The following is a 24,795-nucleotide window of genomic DNA, read 5'->3' as shown; positions in this document are numbered from 1 at the left end:
TTTGTTCGATCGTCATAAATAGACTTTGATACAAGCTGCATGCTTCCTCACTACACAACTGAGGCTTGGGGTTCCACCAGGGAGAGACTCTCTATCTAATAACTTCTCTCTCAAGTCCCTCAATCACCAATACGACGACTACCTCTGTGGCATTACACTAGAAACTTTTTAAAGAGCATGTGTTCGCAAGTATGTTGAACGGTTAGCGCAGCTACCCACAGCTGGAATAAAGGGCAGGAATTTAGCTAAAGCGCTGAACTGGTCCGGTGGATCATGAAATGTGTCAGGAGCAGCTGCTGGAATGCCAGAAAATAGCTGTGCATGCCTGGTGCTGTGCTGGAAGCTGCTGCTGGAAGAGCAGCGCAGGGATCTCTAGTCCGTCTCAGATCAGGCGATGAGCGGATATTCCTATTGCTGAAACGCCTCTTATTGAATAATTCGAGGCAGTTGGAAGCGAAAAAAGAAAACTGGTGCTGAAACATGGGGCCTGGTACTCTTCTATGGCAAGATTGTGGAAAGAGAACTCAACGGATTTTCATAAATTTGCAAAATTATCAAGGGTAAAGCCGTTTTGCCCTCCAAGATTTAGCAAGGTGAAGCCGGCTCCATTGCAGCGGACTGCACAGTTACCGGGAGTCAAAATTTAGAGCATTCGCGAATAGTGGACACAGCAATGACCACACATCAGGAGCAGCGGTGAACTTCCTGCTGCTCGAAGGTGCTCTTCGACGCTTGAAGGCCGCCAAAAACTTTTATGAACTTACTTCTGGAACCAAAGGCGTTCAGCAGGAGCAGAATTTGAGAGAACGAACGCGCCACAAGTGTTTCCTTTGACCAGCTTTTGCTATCCAATCTGTCCTCCGGGGGCGTACTAGCGAAACAGCTTTTCAGGCACGCGCATACGTTTGAACCAGGTGTAGCCCTGAGAAGTGCGTTCTAAGAAGTGGACATTAAGGAAGAATGCGGCTGTGACTAGAGGGAAGGCGAAGTTTCAGCAGGGATTTACCGAAGGCAAACTCCCTCAACGCTACCTCTTGGGCTGCTCCCGCGATCACGGCTCTCTCGCCTTCCTATCTATTTATTGATTCCCAAATAAATGATGCCGCCTGTCCACGCGTCGAAGTTTCGCCCCTGTTAGCACAAGCCTCGTCTACGAATTGTGGCTACGGCCTTAAGGCGTTGTTGGAGTGCAGAATGGGTCATTGGAGCTAAGGCGTTGAAAGACTCGACAAGGCTACACATGCATTGAATTTGGAGACCAATTTTAGATAAACCCGCCTGTAATTACCAGCATCTAAATCCCACTCGATGGCACCTAGCAACAAGAGCTGCAGTGCAGCGTTTTCGAAAAACACTTCATACAAGGTACAGATAAAATGCTCCCAGCTCTTGAGAAGCAACAGCAGCACAAATGAACAGCAGCAGCAGCAGTAGTAGCAAGCCGGATTTTGGCCTGGGCTCGAGCAGCAAACCTGGTGCTACAGCCGCTGCAACAACTACGCGCCAGCAACTAGCTGCTCGAATAAGCTTTGTGACGCGTAAAAGTCAAGATACGCTGCTAGACAAAGTCGTAGTTTTACGGCTTTTATGCCATGTCCATCCCTTCGTCATCATCCGAGGAGGAAACTTCAGAGGAGCTCGCTTGTTGTTGGCCGTCCTGCTCGTGTTGCTGCTGCTGTTTTGCGATTCCTTGTTGCACTAAATCCCTTAGCTTCTGCTCATGTTGCGCCATTGGATGGTCGTCGGGAAGGCCACACCGGAGCAGCCGCTGCAGCAACAACAGCAGCAACTACGCGATCTACAGTTGATCAAACAAGCCCTCGGCCGTTTCGACTGCACAGGCTGCAGCAACACTTGAGCAGCTAGCGCGATTGTCGCACAGCCTGCGCGAGTGACAGGTCAGCAGTGTGGAGTTCACCTCTCGCAGCCCTTCAAGGCAGTGTAGACACGAGCCGAAGTCTTCGGCTTTGAAGAGCGCGCAACACAAAACAAGCCAAATCTGAGGCTGCATGCACCACAAAAGCCCCCAACCCTTCGCAAGACGACAGTGGGGATCAAAGATTGGCTTCGGCCCTACTTACAATGAAATAGAGCAACACAAATAAGCGTGGAGCTTAACAGCGAGGATCGCCGACCAAGCCGCGACAAACAATCGAGGAAAAGGATTTAAAGAGACACGTAGCAGCATGCAGCCCCAAGAGCAGCAGAAGCATTAAGATTAGCAGCAGCAGCAGCAGCAGCAGCAGCATACGTCCTCCTCGTCCTCTTCGAGGCAGGCCTTAAGGACTTCAATGGCTTCCTGGTGCATCCCCACGTCGACGAAGAGGCGCGAAGCATTGATGCGAGTCTCCACGCTGACTTCATCTCCCGCTTCCAGTGCTTCCTCTTCGTTGCCTGACGCCGGCACTAAGAGACTGGCGGCATTTAGCCGTTCGTGGGTGGCCTTCAGAGATGAAAACACTCGCTGCGCCGCAGCGACAGCTCCTTCGGCGTCATCTGAGTCTCAGAGCAGACACAGCGCCAGGAGCGCGCGCTCGCGCATCAGGAGATTGCGGAAAAAAGCCAGCCCGCTGTATCGCAGGAGGGCACAGCTGCAGCCGCTGCTCACCTATGACTTTCTTGTACTGTGCATCGCACAGAAGCGCTTCAGGGTTTTTTGGGTCTAGTTCAAGGGCTCTCTGGATGGCCTTCTCTGCCTCTCTCTCCGCCTCTTCCTCGTCGCACAAATCGGTGAAGTACAGCTCTGCTACAGCGCAGTAAGCCCCCACCAAACGAGTCTTCGTTTCTTGCGCCTCCCGGTGCTTCAGAGAGCCTGTGGGGTCCCCCCTTTTCGAAGCCACTGTAGCCTTCGAGCTTTTGCACATTTTGCGCTTGTTCGGGGGAGGAGCGGCGAGCAACTGGGAGAGCACGGCTTCGAGCATCTCAATGGCTTTGCGATACAGCGAAAGACACGAGACACCATCCTCTAGCTGCGCCAACTGCAGGAACTTGAGAGGGCCGGAGGAGGGCTGTAGTCAAGGAGAGCACAACCACAGACAGACAGCCCAATACAGAGAGAGAGTAGCAAGCATACTCAGACGCGCAAGCAATTCGGCAGGACTGCAGAAGCTAGCGCGCGCGGAAACGCGTGTGGTATGGATCAACGCAGGGGTATGAAGCCACCGGGAAAATCGGCACAGGCAACCGTGAAAGCAACAGTGGATGTCAGAGGCTGTGCGCGCGCTCCGCAAGACAAGGATGCACATGGTGTCTGCACATGCATCGCGCTATGTAAACACATACGCAGACATTTACGCACCCTGTACACGTCACGTAACGAACTATGGCAAGTGACAGACACGAGGGGGGCGTAGATGCGCCGAATGCAGCGTCTCGAACGGGACGGCATAGCCTAAAATGAGGGCCGTATATTTGAGCCGCAAACTATGCGCCAAGAGCACTACAGCTCGATGCTTAAACTCAAAGTCTGCGCTGTGTGCCCACAATATGTAGCAAATCCCTGCTCGGAAGCCACCAGACTATACCTCTAGCTCGATTGCCTTGTTTAGCAGCTGCTTGGCCTCTTGCGTCTGGCCTGTTTCTGCATATTCTCCCGCCAAGCGCTGTAGCAGGTCCACATTGCTGGGGTGTATTGATAGGCCCTTCTCGAGGAATTTGACGGCCAGCTTGAAGTTGGGAGGGAACGCATTGAGGCAGTCGTCCGCAGAAGATAGAAAAAAAGAGGCTGGCTTGCCTACGGAGAGAGAATGACTGGAGAAGGCTCCTGGTGAGGGGCCCTCTCTGTTCGAGGCTTCCGCGCCATCGACCTCCATTGAGTGCCTCTGTAGAGTCTAACGCGCGCGCGAGAAGATTTTAAACGGAAGCAAGGTGCAAACGACCAACAGCGGAGCTGCTGAGGCCGAAAAGCGAGGAACACGCATGGAGCTGGGAGCCTGCAAGTGGGGTGAAGCTGGGCAGTAGATCAGGCTAGAGGGGCATACACGGGGAGAGGATTGAAGAAACGCTCATATTAGAGGTGTAGAAATGCCTCTCCCTAATCATTGATAAGGTAGGTGGGGCAAAGGAACAGAAAGCCTGGCCCCACACCCGTAGGCTCCCGTGTCTAGGCTGTCGCGATCGCAGCGTACATGGTTCGTGCGCGAATGTCTGGAGATAAAGCAGGAAATAAGTTAAGAGAGCACTTACACTCGCTAAAGTCGATGGAAGCCACAAGTTGTGTAACGGGAACTTTCCTTCACTTCCAGGGGTTCATGATGCCATTTAGGTATGTGTCAAGTTTGACGGCCTGTACAGGCTGCTTGTGGAGGGTGGGGTTCCCTTCGAATTGGGGTGTGTGTGCAAATGGAATTATTCTTCATGTTATCCACTTTGTTTGCCAGATATCCTCTTACCGCATGGTTTTAGTGCTGCGGCATTAGAATATTTGCAGCGATTGCTCTCCTCAATGCAAGTCATCCCCCGGTGGTTGTCTCTTATGGACTCTCTAGAGCAGCCGCTCCCCGGCGTTTCATTCGATCGCTTGCGGTCCCCCCCTCCTGTTGCCATCCCCCTCCTTGGCAGACTGCAAATTCTTGAAACGGAAAGCTTTGCCCGTTTCATAAACTGAGTACATTTTGTGTGCATCCCAACCTCGTGGGAGCCTAGTTGGAGTATCCCCCTCTTCTGCAGTCTCCTGCCTCTCCCTTCTCTCCGAGTGTCACTGTGCGTAGAGATGCGACGATCGAGGCTTTTAAGAGCTTTAACCTACGTGCCTTTAACTCTTTGGGTTCTGCAATATGCTGCATCAAACGCCTCAGAGGATCCGGCACTTTATGAGGAACTGCTTAAAATCGGTGACTCCCGCAGTGAGCAGGAGACACCCGCATCGGCGCCAGAGTCTGTCCCGACTGAGGACAAGACGAAAACGGCCGCGAATATGCTGACTTCAAACCGCTTGGGGGAAGCGGCAGGGGATTCTGAGCCGCAGCTCCCACCTGGCACCCATGTTGCAGAAGAGAAAGTGACATCGGCTGCAGGAACAGGCTTGAAAGGTGAGGAAGACGAAGCAGTGAATACGCGCTCGCCTATGCAGGTTGGCCTCTTAGATGAAGCGTCAGAAGATTCTGACCCCGTAAAGAGGGTATTGGGGATGGCGTCGGTGGCTGACGAAGAGCGAGAACCTGAGGATACACCGAAAACGGCCGAGGTGTCAGCGCTTCCACAGCCAGCCACCTCTGCACAGGTTCCAGCTCGATCGGAATTCATTCCGCAAACGGTGCTGGATTTGGAGAAATACGGAACAGGGGGTGCACCAGATGACGAAGACATGAATTCGGACGATGGCAGCCTGAACACAAGGGGTATCGAGCTTGACGAAGCTGTCGGCGTCTATAGTACAGAAGAAAGCTCCGAAGAAAGCAGCGATTCGGACAGCAGTACTGCGTCGTCTAGTGCATCTTTATCCAAAGATGAAAGACCTCGAGTTGTAAGCGCAAAGAATCCAAGCCTCTCCCCTGAGGTAGCAGGTGCGCACCAACCGCAGCGCAGAGTAAATGCGAAGAAGCCGTCTTGGCGCTGGTGTGTCTCATTCTATGTCTGCGCAGGTTGGTGGACTAGAGAGCAGCGAGCAGCTAGGTGCAAGTTCGGTGGTTAACGAAGCATCGGCGATCGAACAGACGTACATTGATATTTCTTCCTCCTTGCGGCCATTGAAACTCCCCTTCACCTTGGTTACCCCGCTGTACCCCAAGGTGCTGACGTTTAAGGTTCTAGACTTGACTGATGGAGCTGCGAGCGCTCTAAGCTCAGGCTCCATCTCGGTGACATGCTCGAGCCAGTCTGGAAGGCTGCGGTTCACCATGCATCCCAGCGGATGGGATGATTCCAAGGTTCCAGGCTTGTTTCAGAAATTTTTTGGAGAGGCGCTGCTGCCAATAACTGTAGAGAGGGTCATGCCTGTTGACTGTGATTGCCGCCGACTCGTGAAGCTGCACGAGAATCCTGCTTACGCGGTAGCGGCGAATCAACAAGGAGACATCGACACGATTTTCGTGCGATGTGCTCCCCCTGTCTATGCGAGGTTCGCTCTTTGGTCTGGTCCTATGTGCAAGGTGCCGAAGGTCGTTGAAGAGCTGCCGACGCCAGTAGACATTCCAGGAACGGTGCGGACAGTTGGAAAATGCCTCTTTCGGGTTGTTGCTGCCTCCTTCTACACTTTGTGGGCCTCTCATTCCGTGCTTCAGATTGGTTGGAATCTGGGAAATGGCGAGGCACCAGCACCTGTCCTGTTCGTCGATCTCACCAAGCAGGCAGAAGATGGCGAGAACTGTAAATTACGAAACCCCAGGGATCTTCAGCTCTTTATTACCGATGCTGCGATTAAAACCAAGGACACTGCCATACCTGGTCGCGCGCTCTACTTTTCCACCCGTCATATTCCGAGTTTTCCTTGGGGTGGAGATACAGATTCTCCTCCGGGTGCTTCTGCCGGCCCGGAGCCTTTTATATCCTTGTTCCAAGTTCCTTTCCAGCAAATCTCCGAGATTATTGCAGCCTCACAGACAGTGCACGAGCAGCGGTGGCAGTAGACGCAGCAATTGCAGCACCATTGAGGGAGGAGTTCCAGGGGCAACCCATTTAGCACTAGCAGAAATAGCAGCAGTGCGTGCACCCCGCATCGTAAAAGCTGTCGAGTTTTTCTACGTCCAAAATGAATTTAGCATGTGCTGGAGCGAGGCATCCTAGGAAAGGGCCTCCTTACAGCCCCACTGGTGTACGTCAACATGACAGCTTTAGTTTGCAGACGACCAACGCCCAAATGAATTTTGTGGGCTTCATGCCGGCCATCTAAAGAGGTTCCAAGGAACCCTGTGGGAAGTTCTGGGGGATACTCCCCGACTTGCGTGTCGCTTTAAAGCGACGGGTAGTCTCTATACGCCTTTACTTATTCTGTTCGATAGGTTTTAAAGCGGTGGGCCCCGTGTATGGCGATTTTTCACTTGAAAGAAGACTCGTGTAGTCTCTGCCTCAGGTCCACCTCTCCCTGATGATTTGGGTTTGCTGTTTTTTTCTGCAAACACAGAACACCAGTGACGTCATATTTTTTGATTTAAAGTGCTTGTTTTTGACTGCAGTTTCTGCCTGGGGAATGGGGTTCACACTTTAACGCCAGCTGTCAGGAGGGTTTCAAACAGTAGTTGCTGCACCGGGAGCAGCCAGTGGCGTGCGTACTAGACGCCCAGATCAGGACAGCCTGCTGGAGGCGCCTTACACCATCGCAGAAAGCTGTGGAGGGACCATGCCTCGATGCTCCAAAGCAGGCGGGGGGGGTGGGGGGAGCCCATAAAGATGGCTGGGGAGACGAATGCACACGGCTTCAAGCCGGCTGAGCCACACTTCGACAGTTCCTCTTAGACTTGTCCGTACAATATATTTGGCAGTAGGTGGCATGGCTTTGTGGCTCCTGTAGTCTGTGTGCAAAGGAGCGGGGAAAACTCTACAGCAGGAGAATATAGGCTGCCTGCCTGTGAAGTACATGATTGCATGCGACACTGCACGATTGGCCAAAGCGCTTCGAGACTGCGGCACCTGTGTTTCTGACTGACTGGAGTTGTGCCCAGCTGTGATCCTGGAGAAGGTCACTTCGGTGGCTGAGTAGGCCTCCGGCAGCCCCTCCTGCCGCTGAGCTAGGATAGTATTTCGATTGAGGGCAAGGAAGGCGATAAATCTGGTTAACGAAGCAAGTGCTATCGTTAATGCGTGACACGGTTTCGGTTTGGGGTCCCCCTCATCGCGAGCAGGCGATACCGCACAAGTAAAGTAGCTGATATTCGTGCATCTTTAAAAGGAAACAACATTTGTCAAAGGCAGCGTGAGCCTTGATTCGTTCATTTGATATTATGCAGCTTATCGAGAGGCATGGGGTCTCCTGCGAGATCGCTCTCGCTGCCCATGCAATATTTGCAAAGCTGTGTCTAGGAATGAAGGAGTAAGCATATAGGCATAGCCCTTAAAATGAGCATTGTAGTATTTCTACTAGAGAGTGAAGAGGAAGACGCAGCCAAAGGCGCCATAAAGTCAAGTGAGAGATTCGTAGCAGGCAAACAGGCTTACACAGAGGAACGCCCCTCAAACGGTGTTTGGGATTCTTTGCAAATTACAGCAAGATGCTACACTTAAAACTAGAGCGCAAGTCAGCAAAATTGATCGAAGTGCCGTTTTAGTGCGAAAAGTGGAAACAAAACCAGGTGAAGTTCTTGAAAATATTCATCATGATTACACTAAAAGCCAAGTGAAATTGGCTGAAGTCGCTGCCGCCCGCGATCATGCCCATTTGCTACATGCTGTTGTGCATCTCTTCTGCATGCCCCTCGTTTGCTTCTGTCTGCCCAGATTTGGTTTCCTGCGTTGGTGCATGCTGTCCATGCATCTCTATTTCATGCCCACTGTTTGCTCGTGCTTGCTCTGATTTGTTTTCCTACCATAGCGAATGCGGCGTTTCCTGTCGAATGCTAGGTACTGATGAGCCCCTGCTGAACAGCAGGGTCTGTGGCAGGGTGCCGCGACAACTATAGCCAGATTTATGCCTCCACCACATTGATAGCTTATTCGAGTCCTAGATTCCTTTCATCTTTCAAGATAAAAGTATACCTGGTCGGTGGAAACCTGATTTGTCCCCATCTGGTATGCTTTGAAGTCGAGCGATACTGCGCATCAGAAAGCGTTCTTAAGGGGGAGTTTGCGTGGAGCAGAGCACGAAGAAGCGTAGCAGCCGGATTCTAAGGTGTTTCCTTGTCCTGGCTCATTAGAAGGAAAGTTAGTAAAACGGACAAACAACAGCCTTTGCAACACCCTACGAAAGAAATGCGCTCATCAGGGGCATTCTGCACCGATAGAAGTATCACAGTAGTTGTGGAGGAAGGGCATCAGCGTCATCGCAAGCACCAAGCAGTGAAGCGCTGAAGATAATAGCAAGCACAGCAGGAGGAACAGGCGCTTCCCCTGTATTTTCCACAGAACACTACGAGTAGGCCTCTGCGCGCTTCTCATTTGACTCGTGGGTGGCAACACCCACACTGCCTGTTCACGCTCTAAGGCAGGAAACAGGCACGGATGTGGGCAGCTTGGGAACTTCGGAGCCCTCGCCCCCCCTCAAGGAGTGTTAGACTGCTGCAGGGGAGGCATGGCCACAGGTGGGCTCTACTGGGTACATGGTGCCTAAGGCCCTCAAGTCGCAGGCACTAGTAGCCTTATGGCTACTGAGCAAAAGGCACAGAACAAAAGAAAAATGAGCTCAAGGAAGCAACAATCTCAGGGGCGCAGGGTCATGCGTGTCTTTCGCCAAACGACGGCACAGGATTTATACGCAACACATCTCTTGAGAACTTGTCGTGCCTGTTCCACCCTGTGTACTGCCGTGCAGAATTGCAGTTTTCTGCTCCATTCTCTAGACATTTATAAGGTACTGTCCAACGGAAGGTGGAAGGCTCCGTATGGACGCTTCACAGTAGTTTCCTGTTCCGCTTGCAAAATACTCTCGATGTCTTTCTCTGTGCACCTGCCTTTAGGGCGTCTCCGCCGTTGTTCTAAAAGCAACATAGCGCTATACGGAAGTCTTCTTTGTACATGTGAGGAAGCAAATGGATATCCCTACACGCCTGATGCTATCCTGTGCTCGTCAGGATGGCAAAAAAATCGGAACACTCATCAATCATAGGTTAGGGAGACATATGAAGGAATAGATCTGCTGATGTTGAGCTCTATGAGTCACCCATCAGCTGCCTTAGATGTGGGTGACTCTCCACTTTGTGACCTCCAGGAAGCCTTTAATCAGGCTTTCCGCATGCGGAAAAAGAACTAATTTATCCATGAACTGGCTCCCATTTTTCTGAATTACTAGTGCCCCAATTTAATGCGGACTTGCTAGCAATAACGGACTTGCGGTCACTTCCATCATAAGCCGTAATGAGTATTTTGCCACGAAGAACAGTATGAGCGAAAAGCGAAGTTGAAGAAAGACGGCATCATACTGCAGCCAGTGGACTCCAAAACTTTAGCACTTCGGGTGAGTTCAGCCATAAGAATACTGAAGAGTCCTATGTAGGGGAGGCATTACATGTATGGGCTCCGCACCTGGAGGAGGGAATTTGCAAGGGCTCCTTAATGAGTAAAGAGCATACGTGGGTGAAAAGCTGTCCTCCACACAGGGGCAGCTTCAGGAGATCCACGAGTTGGAGTAGGAATTCTTACTCCACTACTTTGCAGGCGGTAAAAGGGCTTACCCAAGCAATCGGGAAAGGCTTTTAGCTCCCCAAGATGCTCGTCAAGTAGCCGGTTTCCCGCATGTGAATTCAAGTGACTGAATTCTGGCGAAGAAATTCTTCGTGTACAGTGCCGGCAGTACGGATCTTTTGAGGGGCTGCCACTTTCGTGGGCGTGTGTGTGTATAAGAGTATGTAGTTCTCAACGCTGTGCTTAGGCCGAAATGCTCTTGTAGGACGCTGGATGCAGCGGCGTGTAGGGCGCCCACACTCTGCTGCTCTCTATATGTCTGCCGAAAGGAGCGCAATTCACGAAAGCCATGAGAGTACCCTCCAAAATGTTTTGGTAGTGGATTCTGAAGGGTGACCTGGGCCGAGATATTTTGATCCGTAAGTGTCCCAGAAGCTGTTTCTGGAGGAAACTTTCTTCGATGTATGCATTCCAGCGAAAACCAAGTAGATCCACACGATAAGGAGAGAGGAGCGTATGGGGCCCTTTTTAAGCCGCTTTGTGGGCTTCACTTAGAACAAAACACTGTGTGACTCTAGCTCAAAAACGCTGAGGGGTTTTGCCTTGGTAAAGGTGGTCTATGTTGTGGACCAAGCTGCACTGAAGCCTTTTGCACTGCCCGCTTCAAGCTGTGATTTCGGTGAGCCCTCGCTTGAAATTTTGGCTGCTCCAGCAGAAAATATGATGATAATTACACCAGTGAAACAATGACGCGTTGGCTGAATCCCTTCTGAAGTCTTCTGTAGAAACTCTAGGCAGCATCCGATCCACGAGCACCTGGACGACACCGTACCTGGAGGGTCCCAGAGAGTTGGCTCAAGGACATGCGAACAATTCTCACAGGTGTTTTGTAGCAATAAAGAAGTACCTCTACTGGGCTTCGTCATAAAACCAGCGTTTGACTTCGAAGGACGTACTGGAAGCGCCACCGAGGCTCCACGTTGACTGGGGTCTCGAGTGCAGAGACGAAGTTTTCGGAACGAAGTGGCCGCAAAAGCCCCAAAGCGCGAGTGAGGATTCAATAAGAGTCCGTGGTGTAAAGCATATGGGTAATTGACGTTGGGTTTAAAGTACAAGGCGCTCCCTTCGAGTAGGCTGTGAAGTGACCTCGCACCCTGTGGGAGACTACGGATTCACCGCCTTTGGGTTTTAAACTAGTAAGCCCACATGAAATTGTCGTTCTATACTATTTGATGCATCTAGGATAAAGAAACTCTAACAAAATCACAGTTTCAATTCACTTGGCTGTTGAAGCAAAGCAGCGCTCTGGGCCATCCATTCCGGCCGATCCCACCATCAGTAAACAGCAAAAATCCGCTGCCCTGCGATTCTGCACCAGAAATACTTGGCCTTGATCCCCAGAAAATGTTGAATTCTACATTGCCAAGGCTTGGAACTGTGATGAGGAACCCCACGCCTCCGCCCTCCACAGTCGTGCAGAGGGGTTATAGGGGGACCGCTGCCCTGGTAGAGCAGCTGAGGATCAACAACAACTGTGTCAAGACCAAGGCTGTGTCCTCTCTCGAGACGCTTTTTAGGGACCCTGAACAATGCGCTGCTGCATACAAAGCAGGTAAGAGCAAACCCTACACTCCAGGCTTGAGATTCCCCGTTATACAGGGCTGTAAATTCTGCTCTGCTTGCATCAACGGGAAGAAGCATCCCGAATAACGAAGCCCCTCTATTATAGAGTGCGCGTTAAGAAATTGTGCAGCTAGGGACACGTAGAGTAACAGCGTGTAGCGATTCAAACATAGGAGAGGCCTCAAAACAGTGGCAGCAAAAAGAGAAGGAAATTGAGACAGAGAGCAATGCGCAGAGATACAGCGAGGCCTGGGAAAGGCCACAATCAAATACTTGTATGCATCATATACGAGCAGCCCGATACACATGGAGCATCGCACAATAGGCAGACAGGGACGTACGACATATGGGGAGCAGGGAGCTTCCGAACCGGCGCCTGATACCCCTCAGGGGCGATTCCTCTACTGATCGACTTCGCCGTCAGAGCGCAACAGCCCCTGCGTCGCCATTCCATCAAGGCACTGACTAGGTTTGTCCGTCTTGTTGGCTTCCGGACTGTTCACCTGACTCTTAGCTTGCCCAGTGCTGCTGCTCTTTTGTCGTAACCCAATTTCCTTTCCTGCCCGGCCATCTGCCTGCATGTATATGCGCCTCTCTCGTTCTCTTTCCCCTGTGCACATGCCTGTATTCGCTCCTTCTGCTGGGATTTGTCCTTTTATCTGGTGCTCTGACTTCCTTTCTGGCAAATAGCCTCCAGCTCTTTGTTTGTCTCGATGTTTGCTCATGTGTGTCTTTGCACCGCCCGCCTTTCAGCCGAGTTTTGTGCTTTCCGTTGCCTCCCGCAACGACCCACGTCTCAAGCGCGCGGTGATCGCACTGGTGCTGCGGTCGCAGATTTTCTGCACATGAAGGTCCAAGGCGACTGCTCCTGCTACCTCCCGCTGAGCATCAGCAGCAGCAACTGCTGTTACTATTGCAAGAGCAGCAGACAATTTGTTTGTATTTAAGCCAACCAGGGGCTTCAAAAGAGCGGCACCAGCAGCTGAAGCTGCAGCTGCTTCAAATTAAGCAGCAACAGCAAGAACTGCTGCAGCAGCCGCAAAAAGAGCTTCTGCTGCCGTTGCTGCAGCTGCTGCACGACACGGACCTTGAAACCAGGCTGTCCTTTCTTCAGTTTGCGCTGAACCTTGCAGCAAGAAGGGAAGGTGAATATGCCGTACACTAAGTCTAACAGCACAACCTTTAGTAGGAGCAGCTGATACTGTTGGACGGGGTGCAGTGCCAATAATGGCAACAGCCACTGGAGAGCAGAAGCAGACTGCAGAGTCAAGTACCTGGAACATCAGAGAGCACGACAGCAAGCGAGGTGACAAAATAATAGCAGCAAAGGGATTGCGACTCTGAATATATCGTGCTGCCGCAGGCGCAGAATATCTTACAGTGAATGGGCTGCTGCAGGGAGTGCTTCAGCGGCTGCTACCTCCCGAATCCGTGAGCGAGACGTATGTGTCGCTTCTTGTTGAAGAGCTCCACGAGCGGTGGATAGAGCAACGGCTGAAACTGCAGGAGCAACATCCACAGCAGCAATTGCTGGCGCAACTAGCACAAAAGCAAGCTCTGAGAGAAATCCAACAGCTGCAACAACCACAGCAACAACCAGAGCAGCTACAACGGCATCAAAGCCAGTCCGAGTTAACAAGGGACCAATCAGAGGTCTTCAGTGTGCAGCAAACAGGTCAAAATAACCAGCAGCAACAGGAGCAACAGCAGCCGCAAGAGGGGCACATGTATAACGAGCTTCAGGAACAGTGTAATTCGACTAATTACCCTCCGGGGTGCTTTGATGGCTCCTACGGTTTTGTGAGAGAAGCGGCAAAATGCACCAGCGAGTGCCAACTCGAGGCCCGACTCTTGCAGCAGCTCGTGCAGAGATCAGAAACTATAATGGTGGAAGGACAGTTTGGATTTTGCAGCATCTATCCAAAGGAAGTAGAGGCTGAAGATAGCAGCAACCTTAGTGCATACACCCCAGACTCTTTGCTTATTGACGGGTTTTTCGGGTATGTACGCCTGACGGACTGTGAAGGCAGCAGCTACCCCAGCTGTGCCCCCTGTGCCCTGTGTGACAACAACAGCAACAGCAGCAACAAAATTTCAATGGAAAGCTGTATGTTGGCAGACGGGGGTTACGGCTGGGTTGCTTTTCCTTCTGGGATCTTTGGCGGCAGCGTGAAGAGCAGTATCGAGCATAGTAGCGGTTTCATTGATGGTGCGTACGGCTTTGTCAGGGAGGCCACCGCACTTCCATTCTTGACAACAGCAGCTGCAGCAGCCCATCAGAAGGAACATCACAAGCATCAGAGCAATCGCATTCCTTACATGCACGGATCTCCCTGCTGCTGGGCGTTTTATGAAGTCGTAGAGCCGCAGCAGCACCCCAGAAGATGGCACGCACAAACACGCAGATGGTTACCTGCTGATGATTTGCCGCTGATGCAGCAGCGGCAGCTGTTGATACAGCAAAAACAGCTACAACAGCTGCAACAGTTGCGGCAACAGCGCATGGATAAACTTGTTTCCGTCTCTGACCCCGAGCACGTTGAAACGCCGGCAGTACCAGTAGCAGTAACCGTCACACTAAATTCGTCTGATACAGCTGTTGCAACGGCAGCAGCAGCAGCCCCACAACCAGCAGACCCTTGTCTTGACCATGAACCGAATCCTACAGCTAGCACAATTTCGGTAGACAACGACAGAGTAGCCAGTCCACGAGCAACCGAGACAGCAGGAGACACAACAGCGCACACCCCAGCACCATGTGCAGCAGAATGCAGCAGCACTCCTTGTCCAGAAAATAGGAAAGAACGAGCAGCGCTTCTGCAGCTCCTCCACGCATTTTCCGCGGTGTGTCCCACAGCTTTAGACGTGGTGGCTGACATCAAAGCCCCCGCATTGCAGCAGCTCTTTGACTGGAGCTTTGCTAATGACTCCCCAATATGCGATGGTGCTGCAGGGGCGGCACGAACCAGCAGCATTTGCAACAACAGCCAACGGAACAAAGCTCAGGGTAGCCCACAAGCTGTGCCAGAAATGCACGGCCCACTACCAGCAAGTGCTGCTATCAAGGTGACTGCTGCTGCCGCTGGTATGTGTGCTACATCGGACCAGTCCACCGGTGCAGGTGCAGTAACCAAGAAAGCAGAAGGGAGAGCAACGAATATGGCAGGAGCTGTTTCGTTTCAGCCTTCGTTAGAGCGACCGCTGCATCATGATCAGCAGCAGCACCTCGTTGTTGCGGGCACGCACCAAAGTACCCCCCGGAGCCTTCCTGCAGCTTCCGCTGTGCGAGCGGCAGCTGGATGCGTCGTAGCAGATACTAAAAACGCCAATCTTAGTCCAGCAGCAGCACACGCACCAGCTACAGAAAATCATGTCGCCTCAAGGAAGGCTTATATTACTCAGCTGCTGCGCGTCATAGCCCTTGTGGGGGGCCTAAAGGTGCAGAACCAGAAGCATGTGCTGCTGTCCGCGGGATTACTCTCGCGGCTAGAGGCTCTGCTGTCTTTGCTGTTATGTGGTGCTGCGAATGCCAGCAGCAGCAGTAGCTGTAGCAGAATGACTTCCCCAAAGACAGGTGGGCAGTGGCTTGCCGTGTCGCTGCACCCCTTGACACTCCCCACTCCGTGGGATACAGGGAAGCAGCAGCTGTTGATGCACTGCAAGAAGGCCTCAGAAGCTGTTCAAGCGCTTACTGTAAGAAAACAGGACTGTATTCGAGAATTTTACACAGAGCAGTGCAATGCTAGTATAGTGCCATCGTATGTGGTAAGCTGGCTGCTAGAAGGCCACGAAGCTCCGCAAAACAGCGGAGGCTCGTGCTCAGTAGGGACGCGTGCCAATGGTTGGGCCTGGAAGCTTTAGAACTGGAACGATTCGCACACATTTCTGGAAATAATTAAGCTCCCAAATGTACACCCTAGCTATCAGTGAACATGGTACCGTCCAATGCATTTGCTGTCCAGCTGTTCACCCCACATGGCAATCTAGGCGAAGTAGGTTCTGGGCTTTTATCTGATAAAGCTACACCGCGGATGGTGCAGCAAATTCAGCTGCAAAAGTGGCCTGCCTCCTAAGCCTATCTTGGTAGCGAACAAGGCGTTCGCTGATGGCTTGTGAATTGTGTATGCAGGCTGAGTATAAAGCCATCCTGTTCGGCCCACGAAAGGGACCTCCCCCACCCCCGCCATGCGCGTACGCCACAGAGAGACTCCTGGCCCTTAGTTGTCTGTGCTGCTGCTGCATGCCGACTGAAGCAAAAGAGCAGCTTCATCAGGGAGATGAGGATATCCCGCAGTCCCTGGCACACCTCGTCGCAGCCGCATGCCTACTTGAACAGGAACCTGCCAACCTCAACATGGTAAGCCCTAGAGAGACCTTTTGCCACAGACACCACGCTCAATTCTTTGAATGTTAGCCTCTATGGGGGACATGCTTGAATTCTCATGTAAACAGGCCCTTCAACTAGCCACGATACTGGCAATGCACCCATCTTTGAGGCAGCTACTGAGGCCTTTGCTGCAAGTGCATCTGCAGCAACAGCTGACACACCTGGGTGTACTGGTAAAAGAGACAACAGACTCTAAGGAGAGGCATCTGCAGCAGCAAACGGCTGCTCAGATTACTGTACTTCTCTCTACACTACAGCGGAAAGGCAGCATTGCACCCACCACAGCAACACTACCAAAAGCAGCAGAAACCGGTGGTACTGCACTTGTCCGAAATGAGGAAGGAGGGGTATCCTCTGAAGGAGAATACAGGCATTGAGGCTCTACTGCCCCCAGGAACCTTCAGCACCGCTATCCATCACAGTGCATCAGATAGCTGATATATGCGGGATCAGCAGTTAAACGTGCTACACAAAGCCAACAGAAAGAGGATGGAAAAGAGGTAGGACTAGCTACCAGACAGTCATGCGGGCAGACCACAGACTTACAGCGCTGTTGGGAAGATACCGAAGAGTGAAAATACAGAGGGACGTAGAGATATGAATAAGGCATCAAGGCCAGCAAGAACCCTTAATTCGGCCCGTCTTTTAGACACCTGCCGCCTACAGTTGCGACCCCACATCCGTCCTTCTGTCACCTTTTTCCTCGTCCGCTTCTGTTCCCTGTGCACGCATACATTTCGGAAGAGTTTGTGCCTTGTTTGTCGTGTCTGTGTATTTACAACTCTTGAGAATCACCTTCGCCTGACTTGGCCCCGGCTATACTTGCGTGCGGTCTACCTGCATGTAAGCCGTTTTGGAGATCTTACAGTCTCAAGCTGCTTTCCAAAAACACTCCATCGGTACCCCTTCAAATAATTGGCCTCACCTATATGGCTTCGATCTTTGACATAGTCTTGTAAGATTGAGCGTCTAAAACTTTTATGGCGTATCAGAAAAAAAAAGTGGGTTACTGACGCACTGGTAGCGAATCGCTTCACAGCTATAATGCAAGCATTAATCAGACAATCATCAACCAACTCTTGGAGAGATGGGATATTCGAGTTAACCCCGTGGCCTGACATGCGCTTTACACATGAGGGTAGGGGCGTTGATTATCCGAGGCTAACTTCGTTTCTACGGTATTTGTGCATGAGCTTGCCTGCCCCCATGTGCCCGCCGCTTTTTTAAAGGGGAAAGGGTAACTGTGTGTCTGCCCGAAGTCGAATGTGCGACTGTGGGAAAACCCATCAAAGTGCAAGTTCGTACTTGCCCATTGTCTCCACTCTCTTAAGCTAAGACTCTGCATGATATAAGAGAAAGGGACAAACCTGTATTTCTTGGAAAAATCGATGGGCAGCTTCGTGCAAACAAGGTATTTCTTCTAGACTTGGGGCCAGCGACTCTAATAGAGAACCAAGCAAACGTGCCTTTGTTAGTGGCGTTATGGGTGTGGGTCCGCACCGCAGGACGATAAAAGCTCAGAAAGTGTGTTTCTCAATTTCCTCAAACATTCATGGGAGCAGGAGCTGATATTGTGAGACAGGACATAAAAGCGAAGTTGCGTCAGCTTTTCGGACGAACATGCCATCCTAAGTTGAAAGTGTCTTGCCATTCGAGGTAGCAACCAAGTTACAAATAGCTTAGATCTTCTATTGAACTCGAATGAATAAAAGGGCCCAAAGTCGCCGGTGAATCCCCAGTCGTGAGGTTACTTTCGCTCTCCTACAACACTCGATATTTTCCGACCAGCCGAGCAAAAACTGTGCACCAAAAAGCGATTAAAAAATCACTACGAAGATTCTGTGGTAATCGCAAATTCGATAGGAATAGCTCGCACATGAAACGCGTCTCTCTGAGTATTTTGCGCATAAACTACGTGTTATGAACTCACCAACACCTCATGGGGACACGCCGTGAGGCACTAGTCGCCGTTATGATTGTTCACTCAGCCGTGTGGCCACTAAGAACTACAAAACTGAATAGAAATCATGCATCGAAAAGTTATAGATAATTTAAACATTCTGCAGGATTTTCTGCTGCTTTAGGGAGAATAATGTCCCTACACAAACACTTGTAATGTAAGACCACCCTTGCCCAATTCTCTTCTGAAATTTAGTTGTACGCCAAGAAAATTTATGAGGTGAATGACAAATGCAGCCGATAAATGGTGACCTTGCGTGGGTATTCGACTTTACCAGACTTTTAGCTGAGTATCAGGTGCCAGGGTACAGTATATTCAGTTTCTCATTACCACCCTCTTGCTGTTGCGTTCCACCGGGCTGTGGGCCAAGCCAGCTCGAAGGCTGAAAGCGCTCTTTTCGTCTACGATGCTTTGGCATGCTGAATGATGCAGCCTCCAAAACGTTATCAGATGCGTGAAAACCAAGAGCGCCCTTTGTCATAGGTAAAGGCGGTGGATGGGGGGTAAGGAGGGGTGGCACCACATTAGGAAGGCCATGTTGCTGGCGAAGAAAAGACTGTGCTACAGAAACTATTAGTGTGGGTGTATGTATGGTGAATTGTTTATTACGCTAAGAGCTTTATCTTGAAGCAGGCGTCTGGCCCGGACCAAATTATATTTTTCATCTATTCACCATGTTGTCAGCAAAATTGGTAAAATTGTAACCTGTGGTTCTAGCTACGTAGAAAGATGAAATGGATTTGAACCATGAGAAGTCATGGATAGAAGGAATTCCAAGATGCAGTGCTTGCAAAGAAGGGTGCATTAGGCTTTGGGGGAGGAAGGGGGGAAAGAACCTCTGCAAGCACAATGCGTTATCAAGGCTTCAGACTGCGTGCAGAGGTATGTTTTAGTGAGCTGACAGTACAGTCTCGCCTTTACATGCTATTTTTACAGCTGCAGGTGCTAAATGTTGCGGGTGCAGCTCCTCCTAAATACTTTGTGCTAAGCCAGTTACACTCAACTAGTAGTTAGTGAATGATTGACTGATTGGCAAATCTGTCTGTACATCTCATCTATTGCAGAGCAGCGTTAGTTCAATACAATACGACGCGATTTTGTGTCCCATTGCGCTAGGTGCTATGTGTAATTGGCGGAGTGCAAAGAAGGTACGTCTACGCGCAGCATAGCCGTCCCTCTCCCCCTTTATTTAGAATACTGAGTGGAGTGGGCAGGGGATGCCAAGAGAGCGTTACGACGACCTTAGAAGGAGGACTATAACAAAGGCCCTCAGCGACTGCGGTCGATCCAACAAGTAGCCTAAAGAACGGACCTTGCCTTGCACTCCAGGGGCACCAAAACAAACCTTTGGCACACACTAGCCCTCAATACCAATAAGCTCACTAAGCAGTTACAGCTGGCGATCATTTTCTGGAGCCAAACTTCCCTTACAGGACAGTGTAGTTTAGAAACACCCCAATCGCTCCTTCAGCAGTTCGCCTCGCAGTTGAGAGCATGCCCCAAGCGTTAACATTTAGAGAATTACAGGCGCTCGCTGTACGCCTACACATAGTGTATCAGGGCATTCAGCACCTAGCGAATTTTGCTGGACCGTCCATAGCATACACATTAACGGATTTGGCGTGGTTATTATGACAGTTGCGGGAAAAGCAGGCATATCTGCCCTTTTCTGGTTGTGTATTATTCCATACACAGCGGCCTGACAACGAAATTTAGCTTCACGACTGCCAGGTATGAACAATGGGTAAGTAAGCAGATTTACTACCTTTTCGCTATCTGCGTGTGTAGCTGAAGCGGCACATAACCCGAAATCCCAACTTGGTGTATATTTAGTGTCGAACACAGAGTCTGCCTTCGATGGGCGACCAGCTTTTGAGGCTTTGCTTTCCGTACAGTGGTATTGGCAACCCTCGTTATTGCTGGTGGTGTCTGACTTGTAGGTGCCTCCAGCCAGCCTAGAGAGCGTGAAAGTGAGGTAACAGATTAAACTTGATGATGCCTTTCAATTAATGCAATTCTTTTGAACCAGAAAATTGATATATGCACAAAAAATGGGTCTGCATGAGCATTTAAAAAACCTTCAGCAAAATGTTCATCAGATTTGGGATGTCCATTTAGAAATACTTGCTACTCCGTCGCGTCGAAGAGGCTTGGAAGGGCACTGGAACTAATCAGGAAGTGTTAGTCCAAGAACAGGCTGCGGTTGGAGGCCGTGGATGTTCAGACCGAGAGAGTAGCATGGCAGAAAGCTACATGGCCTAAAGCTGCGGCACCGGCTGGAAAAAAAGTCGAGAAACTTTGATCCTGAGGGTGCTCAACTCTGCGTAAGAGTGCTTGCTAGGAAAGTCATTAACAGATGGAGTGGGGCACGCTCAAGGGATTACATAGATGCAGTTTCCAAGGTTGTCGCGGGCAGCCACGTACTTTCCCAGCGTCCTTTTCCGTGAGCTGTCACCTAACACTTTGGAATTCTTTGGCTTTGACTTGCTTTAGTGCTTGGCGAGCTGCAAGTCCGCCCGCATACTTTCTACCTCCCTGCTTGGGCTTGTTGCGCAACCACTCAAGTACCTACAGCAGGCTACTTCTAGAATCTGGTGAGTTCCCCGAGCTTCCTAATCGCTGCTGCTTGTCCCCATACGCTAGAAGACGAGATTCCAGCCAAGTAATGCCTTGCAACATGCCGCTCATGCAATTCAAAACGCCACGCCAAACGACTCGCTCAGGTCTGCCAGCGCCACAGGCAGCCAGAAGTTTGCAAATGTACGACCCACGGTGCGTCGTTCCCCACGAAGCCCCAAGTTGCCGGGATCCCAAGCATTGCTGCTTGCAATGTTTAATATTTTGGATTTCTAGTGCTGAAGAACGTTTAACAGTCTTATTCCATATAAGCCTGCAAAGCTGATAGCAATCAATCCTAATAACCAGAACAAAAATGTCCTTTTTCATTTGGAATATCCCCTATCGCAGTCATTTGATATGAGTCGGTGCTGGAATTCACTGTGCTAAAGCCTTAAACGAGCTTTATTTGCATCAGTCAAATGAAGCTTAGGAAGACAAGAGCACGGTTGTCTAGGAAGCTTGCAGTTCAAGCCATGACTGTAGTGAATAAAAGCTATCTTCCAGTTTTAAAAGGTCTTCTTATGTTTCATAGAGCCAGCAGTGCCAGGTAATAGTGTGTATCAGGTGGAGGGTTCGTAGGAAGGGGATGGGGAGCGTGAGCCTTGCTGCACACGATTAGAGGTATGAGCTTACATACCCAATTGCACGCGGCAAGCTGACGAACAACCCCACACGGATCACCCATATAACTTGAAGATAGCTCTATGCTCGCGCGAATAGTGCGTAACAACAGCCAAATCAAGCGGTCAACTCTCAGCGAAAGCATCGGATGCATGTAGTCGAAGGAGTTCAGCGCAGAGGCTCAGCTCAGGAACCCTACGGACGTAGATCTCTACAAAGCCTGAGAGCTACGTGTGCATTTCAGAAGTACCCTAAAGGATGTACACGAGCGTAATGAATCCCAGAGAGCCTCACAAACCTAACAGGAACAGTCGCCGCTTTGACGCGAAGACACGCAGTGGTCAACTGCGCGCCCTTTGGATTGGGGGCGGCAGAGTCGGGTAACGGAGTGAGTTTTGGGATATTAATGCCCATGAAAGATAGGAAATGGAGTTTTGGGGTGGAAGAGCCGTAAAACTACTAGAGGACACACCTGGAAGCACAGCAACAGCTCAATCATAGCCGCAGAAGCTGGGAAGCAAGAGCCACGAGAGCGATAAAGCAGCAATGGTGGCAGCAGCGACACAGTTGCGTTACTTTCAACTGGTAAAAAGGGATTTGATTGGTAAAATTCTATCAGACGCAGCAGTAGCAGCAGCAGCAGCAGCGGCAGCAGCGCATGCTAGGAGATGCTGCCGACAGGGCACAAGACTGACCACCGCATATCAGCACAAGCAGGAGTAAGGGCACCAGTATCCAGTATTCGGAAAGACACAAAAATTAACTTGTTTAACATCATTTAGCCTTCCTGAGACAGCTCATCGTCCCTTCTGACCGCATTTGCGCCGTTGCAGTTCCTATGGCCAGTCTCGCCCTAGTCTTGCTGCTTCCCTCGATAAAACAGCAGCACGAAAGCAGCAACACCATGTCCAGTGCCAATCCTTGAGCTGGTACCACTTCAGCGGCAGGCGAAAGGCCAGCAGCGAAGCCACCTTGTCGCTCCCGCAGCAGCTCGCGGCAGATCAGCGAGCGAAGCAGCAGCAGTGGGCAGTGCCGACGAAGTCTCAGCAGCAGCGCAAGAGGCAAGCGCAAAGGCAGAGCGCGAGGCGTCCCTCAGCCGAGCCTATGGCTTTCAGAAGAAGGTGTTACCACCACAGCAGAAGCAGCAACACAAGCGGAGTCGTCTTGGTCAAAAGCAGGAGTGGAGCTGGCATACCGTCTCAGGCGTTTGCGCCGCAGCGTCAAGCTTCGCAGGAGTCAATAGCGTCAGAGGCAGCCGACCGCTCGGGGGAAGGCGGTGCAGCGTTCGATGACTCACAGCCGTCCACTGCCAGCGATAGCGGCACTGTAGGACAGGCAGCAGTTGCGCGTGCAAGTTTCTTGAGAAGATCCTCTCGCGCAGATGCGTTTCTCGAGGAGGTGACAGAGGAGTCTTGCAGCGTGCTGCTGCTGTCGGCGCCGCTGCTGCTGTTGCCTGTGGGCTGTCAGCTACCGCTTTGCGCCTCTTCTTGCTGCCTCTGCGTGCCCTTCGTTTTGGAAGCCTTCTTCACATGCTTCCCTCGAGCTCTTCTCTGCTTCCAGCTCTAGTGTCAGGGGAGCAGCAGCGACAGCCGCAGGCAAAGATCAGGCTCTCTTCCTGGTGTGCAGAGGCGTTTTGCCGTCCTGCTCGTTGCTTGAGAGCGCCAGCAGCCACACAACAAGGGTGGTGCATGCAGCAGAGGTTGCGAAATCTCAAGTCCAGTTGCACTGAAGGGGGCCGAAGCATCGAGACTTCCGATGCACTAGCTGTGCTGCGCATGCGTAATTTTTACTCGACGCTGGCGGTATAAGTGCTCCGGCGAGGGAGTGCTCTCAGCCAGTGTGTGATGCACGGCTTGCCGGGAAGCTGGCTGCTGCCTACCTCGATTGGCAGCGTGCTCAGCAACGGGGAGAAGGATGCTGGAAGGCTTGCTGCAGAGGCTGTTGCTGCAGCACTGCAGCAGCTTGTTGGAGGACTGCAGCGCTGAAAGAGTCTCCTTGTGGAGAGGCGCTCTCGTCATCCGCGATGTGAAATTCAAGAAGGAGGCACTGCAGAGTCTCTTTGGACTCGCCGACCTACAGTAAGCTCCCGAGGCGGTGCTGCTTACTTGCTGAGGGTTTTTATGGTGGCTGCGATTCACACACACACATACTCTTTACGGCTGCGCGTGCTGTAGTAGCGTCACGACTGCACGCGTCTAAAGATTCCACGCCACGCAGGAGACTTTTCCACGCATGCGGCAGCGGCGCTGCTGCGAGGCTGTCTTATGCGCAGGCTCGTTGAAGGTCGTGCCAAGGAGTTAAAGGCTTCAGTCTGCTGGGGGCGACCTCCCACATTGCTGCTCTCCATTCACTTTCTCAATATCGTTCTCGAGAGACAACATGCCAGAAAGAAGTCTGGCGGGAGCTGCGCTGAGAACGGAAACGTTCCGGCTGGAAGCAGCAAGTGCGCTCCTGCAGAGGCCAGCACCAGCAGCAGCAACAGCAGCAGCAACAGCAGCAGCAACAGCAGCAGCAACAACAACAGCAACAGCAGCAGCAACAGCAACAGCAACAACAACAGCAACAGCAGCAGCAACAGCAACAGCAGCAGCTGCTGCTCCCCTAGCAATGGCGCTTCTGTGCCGTCAGCGGCAGCGGAGGGGGCTAATTCCTCTGCTGGAGGAGGAGCAGCAGCAGCAGCGGCGACTGCCCGATCGAGACACTCGAACACTTTCTCAGACGTCGTGCCTTCGTCAGCATCAGCCACTGCTGCCGCTGCAGGTGAAGGCGATGCGGACGGAGATCTTGCTGCTGGCGCAGCAGCGGCAGCGGCAAGGAGGAGTGGCAGCAGCAGCAGCTTGATGGAGGAGACGCGGCAGTGGGGTGCTTCGCTGGTGATGCCGCTGCTGCTGAGCGCTGAGTTGCAAGTGACAAACTGCAACATCAAGCTGCTGCAAGGTTCTCACTCCGTGTCGGTTGCTCTGTACTCTCTCCGCGTCCGTCTCCCGCAGCAGCAGCAGCAGCAAACTACGGCGCACGCCAACAAGAGCAGCACTACACACCATCCTCACCAGTTTTCGGAGCTTCTTGAGCTGCAGCAGGAGCAGCAAAAGCAGCAGCATGCTCTGCAGCGAGAGTGCATCCTTACAGACCTTACCGTCTGCATCGACAGGGAGCAGACGCAACAGCAGCCGCGTAAAAATAGGTGGGGAGGCAGGAACGACGGCAGCAGCAGCAAAAGCAGCAGCAAAAGCAGCAGCAGCAGCAGCAGCAGCTCCCTCTGCCGACGTAGCCCACCAACGGCAGCAGCGGGTAGCACAACTGGGAAGGCTGCTTCGGTGTATCACTCCGATGAAATTTCAGCGACAAGTGCAGCAGCGTCAACAGCAAGAGACGC

The 24,795-nt window shown here is 51.6% G+C and overlaps 2 protein-coding genes across 2 annotated transcripts; one reads left to right on the top strand and one right to left on the bottom strand.

Moving 5' to 3' along the window:
• Positions 1 to 1,585: 1,585 nt before the first annotated feature.
• On the bottom strand, positions 1,586 to 3,812 carry LOC34622066 (probable assembly chaperone of rpl4). Its single transcript, XM_026334061.1, has 5 exons — positions 3,525 to 3,812; positions 2,609 to 3,008; positions 2,252 to 2,496; positions 1,919 to 2,005; positions 1,586 to 1,768 (listed from the first exon to the last, which is right to left on the bottom strand). The coding sequence occupies exons 1-5, from the start codon at positions 3,810 to 3,812 to the stop codon at positions 1,586 to 1,588; spliced, it is 1,203 nt and encodes a 400-aa protein (XP_026189846.1).
• A 9,247-nt stretch (positions 3,813 to 13,059) lies between these two features.
• On the top strand, positions 13,060 to 24,692 carry LOC34622064 (the record flags this gene model as incomplete). The annotated part of the gene is made up of 6 exons (XM_026334060.1): positions 13,060 to 13,166; positions 13,298 to 13,421; positions 13,486 to 13,552; positions 16,104 to 16,189; positions 16,285 to 16,503; positions 24,612 to 24,692. Coding segments are annotated over exons 1-6 (684 nt in total), but the record flags the coding sequence as incomplete, so codon positions are not given.
• Positions 24,693 to 24,795: the final 103 nt, after the last annotated feature.

The sequence above is a fragment of the Cyclospora cayetanensis genome, unplaced genomic scaffold (assembly GCF_002999335.1).
Source record: "Cyclospora cayetanensis isolate NF1_C8 unplaced genomic scaffold, CcayRef3 CcayRef3_contig_35, whole genome shotgun sequence".
NCBI lineage: Eukaryota > Apicomplexa > Conoidasida > Eucoccidiorida > Eimeriidae > Cyclospora > Cyclospora cayetanensis.
Note: the sequence above shows the minus strand (reverse complement) of the source record. Positions and strands in the feature narration are given on the sequence as shown.

What these genes read in the sequence shown, in the direction of transcription:
- LOC34622066 (XM_026334061.1), bottom strand. Translation starts at nt 3,812, where the DNA reads ATGGAGGTCGATGGCGCGGAAGCCTCGAACAGAGAGGGCCCCTCACCA. An exon ending in ACAAGGCAATCGAGCTAGAG is followed by an intron (nt 3,009 to 3,524) that starts GTATAGTCTGGT and finishes CCTTGACTACAG; the next exon opens with CCCTCCTCCGGCCCTCTCAA. An exon ending in GCCTTGAAGGGCTGCGAGAG is followed by an intron (nt 1,769 to 1,918) that starts GTGAACTCCACA and finishes TTGTTGCTGCAG; the next exon opens with CGGCTGCTCCGGTGTGGCCT.